Source organism: Lingula anatina, chromosome 2 (genome assembly GCF_051362555.1).
Source record: "Lingula anatina isolate TDL-2025a chromosome 2, LinAna3.0, whole genome shotgun sequence".
Lineage (NCBI taxonomy): Eukaryota > Metazoa > Brachiopoda > Lingulata > Lingulida > Lingulidae > Lingula > Lingula anatina.
The window spans coordinates 44,672,033-44,683,837 of record NC_141768.1 but is presented as its reverse complement, the minus strand read 5'-3'; the positions used below and the strand labels follow the sequence as shown (position 1 = coordinate 44,683,837).

At 38.4% G+C, this 11,805-nt stretch overlaps 1 protein-coding gene across 1 annotated transcript; it reads left to right on the top strand.

Annotated features, from left to right (window-relative positions):
- The first annotated feature begins 345 nt into the window (after positions 1-345).
- LOC106172313 (uncharacterized) lies at positions 346-3,731 on the top strand. Its single transcript, XM_013552959.3, has 4 exons — positions 346-443; positions 638-942; positions 1,745-1,961; positions 2,367-3,731. Exons 2-4 carry the CDS (start codon positions 655-657, stop codon positions 2,759-2,761), a joined length of 900 nt encoding a protein of 299 aa, XP_013408413.1. The 5' UTR covers positions 346-443; positions 638-654; the 3' UTR covers positions 2,762-3,731.
- The last annotated feature ends 8,074 nt before the right edge of the window (positions 3,732-11,805 follow it).

Here is an 11,805-nt window from a genome sequence, read left to right as displayed (position 1 = left end):
AGTTGTCACCAGTTGATTAAACTCATTTTTGTTGACAAAGTTGAAATTGTCGATAATGGTCAAATCCTTATTTCCACCATTTCAATGCCTGACCCCGATGTTCCCTTTATAACACCTAAACAAGAACAAGGTTAAAGTTTGCACTCGGATATCGTTTTATGACATCTGAGTTGATTTGCATAGAAACAAACCTGCTTCCTATAAACTCTAGTTAAGATATATTTGTTTCGGGAATAAAAGCTCAGTTTTGTGTACGCTATATTGAGTTGATTAATACGTAAACAATTGACGGCTTAGTCTATAGCCCTATTGGAAGCTTATGTTGATTTTCTGATTAATCCGCGATTTCAGTGATTTTTGTTGGAAAGTTTCTATGTGATTTCGAATAAACACCACAAATATCAGATGCCCTCCAAACATTAGGTACTCTTCTACGATATTTGGTGAGTATTTTTTCTTTAAAATTTTATAATTTGTGTTTGAAAGAAGTTTTAAACAAATTTTATAGTTGACTGTTATGACCAATAAGTTGTCAATATATTAGTTAGTTCTCTCTCTCTCTCTCTCTCTCTCACACACACACACACACACACACACAGTGTACGGTGTCTTTTAACAATCTCATTTCAATATGTAGTCTAACAAGCCAGCCAAATGCCTATCGCAAGCGGAGCCTTGGGCAAACCGAACAGTTACTACAATCAGCCAGAACGCAATCGCTTCAAGGGCGATAGAAACATCCCCCAAGATGACTTAAAGAAAAGAAATTCAGACGCTCAAACCAAATCTAAACAGGCTACAACTTCAAGCGGCTCAAAAGGGAAAAAAGAAGGATGGAATAAAGGTGGAAAAAATAAAGGAAATAAGAGCAAAGATGGGAAGAAAGGGAAAGGAAAGTCGATCTTCAGCTTTTTCAGCAGATCTAGATCTTCGAAAGTAACCGTAAGTACTTTTACTCGATTATTATAGGAAAAAGAGCGAGCCGTCAAAAAGAGTATTAAAGGTTTGATTACTTTCAACGCCTTCATCTGCGGTAAAGGTGAGCATTTTGCTAGAGATGGTAAGAACGATGGAAAGGTGTTCACATCTCAGATCTAATTTACTTTGTATCGCCCATCTCCAGCGTTTGAAATTAGCCGCCGATACGTTCCATTATTCCAACTACTTTTAGCCTAGATGTTACAGGTGGGTTTGAAAATAAAACCTGTATATTTCCGAGTTAAAACTGTGCTAGGACCACTAAGGATGATTTTCACATTCGCCTTTAGCCTGATAAGAAAGGGAGAGAGTACAGACCTTTGCTGTCGTTTGTGAACTAATGTCTTGTCAGCGTCTATAAATGTAGTAGTGACCGAAAAGGATACAGGCAACAATTTGTTTTATTGTTTAAGTAATCGGGACAATTCATTAGTGGCTTTATGTAAAAAAAAAGGGGGCCTTGTTTGACCAAATCTCGAACAACCAATATTTTGTGTTGCCTGTCTTCATAGTATGAATGGGACACTCGAAGGTTTGTGTCAGTCTGGGATGAAATAGACATGTCATGGGATATTGTGATGTTGAAATACTTTTATTGTTTTTAGTTACTTCTGATGAATTTAAATGAGCCAGTCTGTGCTAAATAAAAGTCAATGTTGTGATTTTTTTAAAAATTATTTGATTATTTATTTATCGTTTTTTCATTCATTCATCCTTTTATTTTTTATTTATTTATTTATTTATTTATTTATTTATTTTTTGGCAGACGATCACTGTAACGAGCACCAGTGGCGCCACCACAGCAGCGGCGGTGGGAGGCGGAGGAGCCACCGGGGAGGGATTGAGCGAAGAGGAGAAGAAGAAACGCAGAAGACGATGTTGTCTGTGGATATTGCTAGCGTTGTTATTGCTACTGTTACTGGCTGCCATCATTATTGGTATACTGGCTGCGGTAGGGATCATACCCGGTGGACAGTCAAACGGTAGGTTGTAGGGCCTATTTCGCAAAAAAAAATGAAAATAATAAATTAATACATACATAAACAAAAAATATCATGGAACAAAGTGGCCTTAGTTTAGTTAAATTTAAATTTTCGGATGCATAACTTCGATCGAGAAGCCAGAGGACGGAGGTATTGGAGCTTGCGGTACAGACGGACAGAGAATAAAAACGTGTATACGGAAACGAAGCCTGTGTAATGCCCCCATTTTCCTGATATTAATAAGTTCATGTATAAATAGTAATCACCACCAAATCTCGTCATTTGTTTCTTGACGAGAGTTCCTGAAAATTTCATCAAAATCCGTTCTTTTTGCATAATGTTGCTGACACATACAAACCAAGGAGACCTTGGCGGAGATAAGAGTCATAATTATATTTTTTCTAGATAATCCAGTTGCGGTGAACCTGACAGGTACTGGCGTTGACAGGGCCACCTATGACACCATATCCAGCAGCTGTAAGGGCCAGTGGAAGGTCCACTTCCTGGCTTATAACGCCTCAGAACCTGTTATCAACAGCACTGCCGCCCCGCCCACGCCTAGCGCAGATGGCACGGATTTTGTCTGCTGCTACAACTTCACTGATTCGCCGTATTATAACATGTCCATAGAAGAACGACCGCTGATAATTGAAAAGGGAAACTGTACTCACAATGGCGACTGTGAAGATTTAACTATCGAAGGCGAATTTTATCCATGTATCAGCGTAGCATCGGTTTTGTCAAACAGTATCGTTGTTATGATATTTGCGTGTTTGCTCTCATATCTTTGCTTGATCTAAATGTATATAGCTTATCAATAGATAAAGACGTTTCTTCAGATATTTCGCATTGTACATTTGGAATTTAAAGTAAGAAGAACCTACACTTTTAAAGTTGTTGACTTGGTTGACGGGATGAAAAAATTATCGTTGCATATTCACCATTCTCCTTTATATACATGTACATGTATAAATCCTAAACCTTCAGTATTTAGCGTTGCAATTTTGAATCTCTTTTTTTTCCCTTTTTTCTTTCTTTTGTAGACATTTGTGTAGACTACGGAATATCATGTGTTTCTTATGAACTATCTTACATTTTAAACGTCTAATCCAATGCTCGACTGACCTGCCCTTTCTTTAGTTTAGTTCGTAAGTATTAATTTTCATTACTTTGGAGTTTGAATATCGTCCGTGTAAATATAATGATTGTTTTGTGAATAACTTTGTTTTAAGAATAACACAGCTTTCAAGGCTAGACACTGAAATTCATACTGCGTAATGAGGTGTTTTTGTATTTCCAAAAGCTTATCAAATACATCTAATTCATTACATGCAGATTTAATTATCAGGCATTAAGCAACGGAGTATAAAAAACTGATTGTGGAAAGGCTATCATGTATGCACATTCAAGGTAATTGAGTAAAACTCTACAATATACCGGTATAAGCACAATTTCCTTTTGTCAAATATTGAAATATAAAATTTTCTGTCTTGAACTGCACAATGTATATGTTGGGATATGAGATTTCATTTTATTCTTAGTTTTATGTTTGACAAGTCAACAAAATATAAATTACAATGCAACAATTTAAAGTAATCTTTACTACCAGATGAAAGGGCACTCTATCCTAGTTATACTTGATAGCTGCTGCTTCTCTTATACCGACCCCCCCCCATTATACACCATTGTATTTCTTAACACATCTGTAGGCTACATTTCCACCACATTTATCTGATACAAACGTTGCGAAATAAAAATTACTATATAGTAGTTGTATGCACTTTCCAGACTTGATGCCCTGTGTACATGTAACATAAGTCAATGAAAATGTCACTTGAACTAAGCTCACTCAAAGACCTACTGGTACCTGTATATACAACTCATTGGTTCGCCTGACACTTGCTTTTAAATTGTTAAATCATAGACAGATTACAAATGTCAGATGACCCTTAACACATCTTTAAAATAAGATTTACATGCTTGACAGCGATACACCTAATAGATTTTCTTGATGTTCTCGCTAATTTTATAATGCTTTATATCTATCACTTATTCAAGTTTTCAACCACAAAAAATACCACAAAGATTTCAGGCTCCTTTTTCTTCACAACCTGGTTAAAGCCAACAAAATACCTAATAAGAAACATTATCAAGTCAGTATTTTAGCCGTATTTCTGCTATCAATAACAACCATAAGAATAATGCAACAAACACCAAGAAGTACCTTCTAAGTCTTGTTTATGCGCCTGCTCACTCAGCTTTTTGTTCAGTAAAAAGTGTATTACCCTTTTCTTAAATGAAGGAAAATATGCATAAGACAGTAAAATATGCATTAAAAATGACGTTAATTTTTGGTTACATGGGGTAGCGTATTGCTACTCATTTTTCCTTAACCCTAACTATCGGTGCATCTACCTAGTTTTGTCATTTGCATGAGCGTATGGCACTGGCTTTTAGAATATGAATTTAACTTAACATATTTCCTGTATTTCGTGCAGATGTGCAAACATGAATGGTACATTTTTCTCAGGGATCGTAAAAAGCTTTATAAGTGATGCCTTCTGATGCTTTTTTTTCAGTCCACTGATGTGGAATTCAGCAAACAATGTTAATATCGTAATAACTTTGCTACCAACTAAAGTTATTTGCACATGATCGCCTTCTTTTCGCCAAGTCGTGGGCCTCCACGTACAGTTTTATATCAGTGTCTGATAGCCCGGTGTGGTGGTCTTTCTCCAAGAGAGAGTTCATTAAGCTTTGAACTCCGGTCATTCTCAACATGATGGCTTCTCTGTCATTTACGTGTGCTCCAATATGTAACGTATCCGGATTTTTCAATATCAGTGAAGTTGGATACACAAATGGGAAAAGAAAATTCGGCTGAATGGTGTTGCAATAAAGGTCTGCGTGAAATCGCACAGGCTCGCTGATGTATATAATACTAAGTGTTCTGGAGCTTAGAACCGCAAGGTAAACGTGGTAAACTTTGCGAAAGCGTCGGTGAATCAGTGCTATATGGAGGTCGTCCCTGTAATGAACAAAAGGTGTGCCGTTCCGGAGAAATGACGACCCTCGTCTTTGTTTTGAAGGAGCCGGGTTGAGTGGATTGATAGAGTCCCCAGGTAAAGTCGTGTCAGACTTTTTATTCAAATCTGATCCGGATACAGGATTATGCTGGGAGCATACGGCGGAGGCGTAGTCGCATTTTAACATAATGAAGGGAGAAAGTGAATAAACTAGAAAAAATGTCTTGTCTTTGGCTGTGTAGGAGCTTTGACTATAGGGTGAAAAAGAAGCTGTGGACTGAAGCGGTACCCAGTTCTTTTCCCACCCTTGAAGGGCCATGTCATTGACTTGTATTCGCTTCGGACCCTCATCGGTGTCAATATTGTACAAATACACTCTGGAGAGAAACCCTTCGACTATTCTTGAATAAACAATGACATTGCTTCCATCCACAACAAACAACCTGGCATCCTCTGGTCCGCCATGTCGTTCGTACATAACGGCTGGTATCCCCAGGAAATGACCGCTTTCCACTGGATCGTAGCTGCAATTCACTGTCAGCTTCAACAAGTAATTCATTTGAAGCTTTCCGCTCGCCGTGTAGTTTCTCACTATTGCGCGTAAAATAATATCTAAATATCCACTTTCTTCATTGCCACACCTTTTCATCTCATCTGCCAAAGCCACTGACATAAATGAGGCGTTTACGTGGAGTTCATCATCAAATTTCTCCCTTAACAACCAAGAAGGGAAGCTTTTCATGTAGCAAGTACCGATGGGTGCTTTTAACAGACGCGTGCCATTGCCGTCACTGGTAATACCTTCCAGGACGTAATTGTAGATATATTTCTGTTGACAGATACCTGTGCCATATTGTCCGCTTTGTGTTACTAAACTGGAGTGTTTCGTGTCTACTATGAACGAGGCCAACAGGAAAAACAGTCCGCCGATTGAAAGAATTGCTAGGCCCTTTTTTGAACAGAAACAGCTACACAAACGAAGGAAGACCTTGTTCATGGTACTGGAATCCGTAAAGCAGCTACCTGACAGTCTTAAGAACTACTGATCATATAGATAACATCTTTCATGAAGTTTTTATCAGTTATCTTATTGTGTACCTGCATCTTTATTACATATTTCAATGCTATTTTCATATGGATTGTTCTACCAGGGTCACAGATGAATTTTTCATTACCTAATGGGATGTCTCTGGCTAACTAAGGACTCGATTCTCTGCTGTTGGAGAAATGTGCACGTAAAATTATCTGCGGCCCTGGTAGAGACACTGTTGGCCTACAACTTTTATAAATTAATTTTTTTCTGATTGAACACGCGTCTAACGTCCCGATTGCTATAAATGTTTTTCATTTAGATTGTCTGAGGATGCAAAAATGGCGTTTTACACAGACTTGGCATTTAATATGGAATATTTTACCGAATCGTTTTTCTTTAATTTTTTTGTACTTTTCCTACTTATAGATGGTAAGAGAGGATTTAAATCCTGTTTCTGGGTAGTAAGTTCTGGATGCCTTGGGTGTGGTCTCTGTGTAGGAACACCAGTCTGGGCATACCTTTGTTTGTTTGTCTGTTTTGGGCCATTCTGGCGCAGAGCAACAATGTTGTAACATCCGTGCTACTTGTATGCAAAATTTCGATACCTTCAGTGCAGGCGTTGCCAAAATATTGAGACTTTTGTGACTGATCCATGCTCTCCCATAGTCATACTTTGACCAGCCCAAAGAGTAGGCCTACTACCCAAAAATTCACCACACATTACGTAATGCAGCAGTGCTCCAGACAAGGCAGTCAGTAAATTGTTACTGACAAGCCTACTACACATTTATCTATTCTAATAATCACATCCACAGGAAATACGCGTTTTAGAATTAAATGATAAATTTAACTTGACATACATTTGAAACTTAAACATTCCATTGGCTATGTACTCTAGTTCCATATATGAAAATAAATCTACATATTCTTTCGTGCGTTTATATTTTTGTTCAGTATATATATAGCGGACATATATTGTACCATACAAATGCTTCAAATGGCCAACAAGGAGTTGGATTTCTGATACACAAGGCGCTAAGCAAGAACATCATCGAGGTAAAGCAAATTAGCGCAAGGGTGGCTACAGTCAAGCTCAAAATGAATCAGAGATTCTCAATGAAACTCATTCAGGTATATGCACCAACATCAAGCAGATCAGATGAAGAAGTAGAACAATTGTATGAAGAAGTACAACGTCAGTTGACAACAGACTGCCACTACCACATGGTCATGGGTGATTTCAACGCCAAGATCGGGATAAAGTCAGACGAACAAGAGCGTGCCACAGGAAAATTTGGCTGCGGAGAGAGGAATGAAAGAGGAGACTTACTTATTGAATGAATACATCTAAGTGATGATGATGATGATGATATATAGTGTAATTATATAAAGAAAAATAATAAAAGCATACTTTGCTAACATTCTAACCTGTGAATCAAGTCGTGCTTTCCTCAAATTTCCATACATAGTGAATGTTTATGGTAAGTTGAAAAGAACCAGCAGAAAGCTGGAAAACAAAACAAGACACTTTTCAACACAATTCTTTTTATTTTTATATAATTCTATAAACAGTGATCTTCAGTTCTCAAAATACATCATTGTGTAAATTCTCAATTATAAAAATGACTTGATGTTCTATTTCCATGTAACAATAGTCAACGAAAATATAACTTGAACTAAACTCACTCAAAGAGCTATTTATATACAGCTCACTGGTTCGCCTGACACTTGCTTTTAAATTGAAATCTGGTTCAAACAAACACTGGTATAAGTAAGTAGGGCGACATGAGCAGATGCCAGTTTCCTTACTAACGAAGGTTGGCTTTGGTAACTCCAATTAAAAAGGGAATATTGAAAGCAGGATCCTTGAAAAAACATTGGTACTGATTGTGTTCAAATCCTTTTGAGCTCTATTTGAGAGATTTTTCTAAAAGTTGTTTAAATAGAATTTGGATGCAAAATCTGTTGCAACTGCCTTTCTACTCAATTACCATAGGTATTTACTTGCGGTTTTAGTTGTGACGCTGTTAAGCGCAACTAGCACAATGGCCATATGGATTACTAAGAACCTATTTTGGGTTAGGGCACTTACTAGCGCAACTAACGCAATAATGATATCTATAAACACAGGATTGTGACTTTAAAAAAGCGTAACTTACACAGATGTTAGTCTGTCAGATGTTAACAACTGTGAACGTGTTCAACAAAAAGCTCCCAGACTATTTCTCAATTTTCCCAATCCCGTGACCCTGGTTGCGTGACCAGAATGCAAAGGGATTTAACTCCCCACCCTTCAAGTGCTGTGTTCCCTGGGGGGGGGGGGGGGGGGGGGGGGGGGGGGGGGGAGGGGGGTATGGTGTGCCTAGTCAGATGCAGATTTTTCAACGGTCCCCACATCCTTTTTACCTCCGTAATACGTATCTGACAGAAACACGTGTTTGATACATGTGGGCTAAAATCGGAGCATTATAAAATGGGCCGTCGGCTTCGAGTCGAAACTGATCCAGTTCACAACTTGATCACAATGATTACAATTGTCAGATAACCCTTAAGACATCTTTAAAATAAGATTTACAAGCTTGACAACGATACACCTAATAGATTTTCTTGATGTTCTCGCTAATTTTATAATGCTTTATATCTATCACTTATTCAAGTTTTCAACCTCAAAAAATACCACAAAGATTTCAGGCTCCTTTTCCTTCACAACCTGGTTAAAGCCAAAAAAATCCTAAAAACAAACATTATCAAAACAGTATTTTAGCCGTATTTCTGCCATCAATAACAACCATAAGAATAGTGCAACAAACACCAAGGAGTACCTTCTAAGTCTTGTTTATACGCCTGCTCACTCAGCTCTTTGTTCAGTAAAACGACAGTTACGTGTATTACCCTCTCTTAAATGAAGGAAAATATGCAAAAGACAGTAAAATATGCAGTAAAATGACGTTAATTTTTGGTTACATGGGGTAGCGTATTGCTACTTATTTTTCCTTAACTCTAACTATCGGTACATCTACCTACATGTAGTTTTGTTATTTGCATGAGCGTATTGCACTGGCTTTTAGAATATGAATTTAACTTAAAGGGATAATAACTCTTTGTATGAGATCTATATTTCACAATAAAAACATTGAGAACAACTCATAGAAATAAAATATATTCTGTTTTACCACAAAAACCTTGAGCTTGTCTTCAGACCACATGACCTCCATTGATGGCTATACTCTGTTATAATCTCTTAAGAGATTCTAACAAAAAAACCCTTTTTAGAAAGAAACAGGGACTAACTTTGAATATAAAAATGGATTCATTAACCATTGGTAAGTATGGGAAAATGTTGTTTACTCCAGGAAAATTCATTTTATTATCCCTTTAACACATTTCGTGCAGATGTGCAAACATGTATGGTACATTTTTCTCTGGGATCGTTAAAAGATTTATAAGTGATTCTCTCTGATACTTTTTTTTCAGTCCACTAACGGGGTCTCTACAAAAAAAAAATGTTAGTATAGTAATAATTGCGCTACCAACTAAAGTTATTTGCACATGATCGCCTTCTTTTCGCCAAGTCGTGGGTCTCTACGTAGAGTTTTATGTCAGTGTCTGATAGCCCGGTGTGGTGGTCTTTCTCCAAGAGAGAGTTCATTAAGCTTTGAACTCCGGTCATTCTCAACATGATGGCTTCTCTGTCATTTACGTGTGCTCCAATATGTAACGTATCCGGATTTTTCAATATCAGTGAAGTTGGATACACAAATGGGAAAAAAGATTTTGGCTGAATGGTAATGCAGTAAAGGTCTGCGTGAAATCGCACAGGCTCGCTGATGTATATAATACTAAGTGTTCTGGAGCTTAGAACCGCAAGGTAAACGTGGTAAACTTTGCGAAAGCGTCGGTGAATCAGTGCTATATGGAGGTCGTCCTTGTAATGAACAAAAGGTGTGCCGTTCCGGAGAAATGATGACCCTCGTCTTTGTTTTGAAGGAGCCGGGTTGAGTGGATTGATAGAGTCCCCAGGTAAAGTCGTGTCAGACTTTTTATTCAAATCTGATCCGGGTACAGCGTTATGCTGGGAGCATACGGCGGAGGCGTAGTCGCATTTTAACATAATGAATGGGGATAGTGAATAAACTAGAAAAAATGTCTTGTCTTTGGCTGTGTAGGAGCTTTGACTATAGGGTGGAAACGAAGCTGTGAACTGAATCGGTACCCAGTTCTTTTCCCACCCTTGAAGGGCCATGTCATTGACTTGTATTCGCTTCGGACCCTCATCGGTGTCAATATTGTACAAATACACTCTGGAGAGAAACCCTTCGACTATTCTTGAATAAACAATGACATTGCTTCCATCCACAACAAACAACCTGGCATCCTCTGGTCCGCCATGTCGTTCGTACATAACGGCTGGTATCCCCAGGAAATGACCGCTTTCCACTGGATCGTAGCTGCAATTCACTGTCAGCTTCAACAAGTAATTCATTTGAAGCTTTCCGCTCGCCGTGTAGTTTCTCACTTTTGCGCGTAAAATAATATCTAAATGTCCACTTTCTCCATTGCTGCACCTTTTCATCTCATCTGCCAAAGCCACTGACATAAACGAGGCGTTGACGTGGAGTTCATCATCAAACTTCTCCCTCAACAACCAGGAAGGGAAGCTTTTCATGTAGCAAGTACTGATGGGTGCTTTTAACAGACGCGTGCCATTGCCGTGCCTGGTAATACCTTCCAGGACGTAATTGTAGATATATTTCTGTTGACAGATACCTGTGCCATATTGTCCGCTTTGTGTTACTGAACTAGAGTGCTTCGTGTCTACTATGAACGAAAACAATAGAAAAAACAGACCGCCGATTGAAAAAATTGCTCGGCCTTTTGTTGAACAAAAGCAACTACACAAACGAAGGAAGACCCTGTTCATGGTATTGGAATCCGCAGAGCAGCCACCTGACAGCCTGGAGAACTACTCATCATATAGGTAGCATCTTTCATTAAGTTTTAATCAGTTATCTTATTGAGTGCCTGCATCTTTATTGTTATACATAAGGAAAAGAATATCAAGGTTAGCCTACGTGTTTTGGGGGTTCAGCCAATGCTATGGGTTTTCATATCTTCTTATATAAAGTGTTTTGAATTATTAAAAGATAGGATTTGGTTATCGAGGAACTAAATAAAGTATAACATATGGAAAGAGGGGTTTGACTGCAGGTTGTTAATACAGGGGGCAACAAAAGTATTGCACCATAAGATAAATGAGACATGGATTTTTGGCTTGTTTGTTTTTCACTTCGAATTTTAATGCTATTTGGTAATTTCAAGAACTTGATTACAGGTTACAGACCAATGCTTTTCCTTGCATGAATTATGTTGTTATTATATCAGTATTAAATGTAGGGCAGCCATGTGTAGGAAACGCGTCTTCACTGGCAGATAACCAATGATGTGCTCTCACTTATCCACCCCTGTTGTTCAGGGTGAATTTGGAGTCATCGGAAAATACAAAATGACACAAGATTCGACATGGGGTCCAAGCGAGTGCTCTTGCTTTCCATGTCACTCTTCTCCGCCAGCTTACCGTGGTGATAATTGGTTTACCCCTGGTTTCTTCCTTTGAGGTAAAGAACCATCTTTGACAACCTTCTTTTGCTAATAGAGGCTACTTGTTGCACGGCCACTCTATCGCCAAACATTGCACGACAAAAACTTTCGTAGCCTCGGCAGTAGAAAAAGCCGCCTGCCGTCTCTGGCACTCGTCTTTTTCAGGCGGCCACGTCGTGGTAACTTT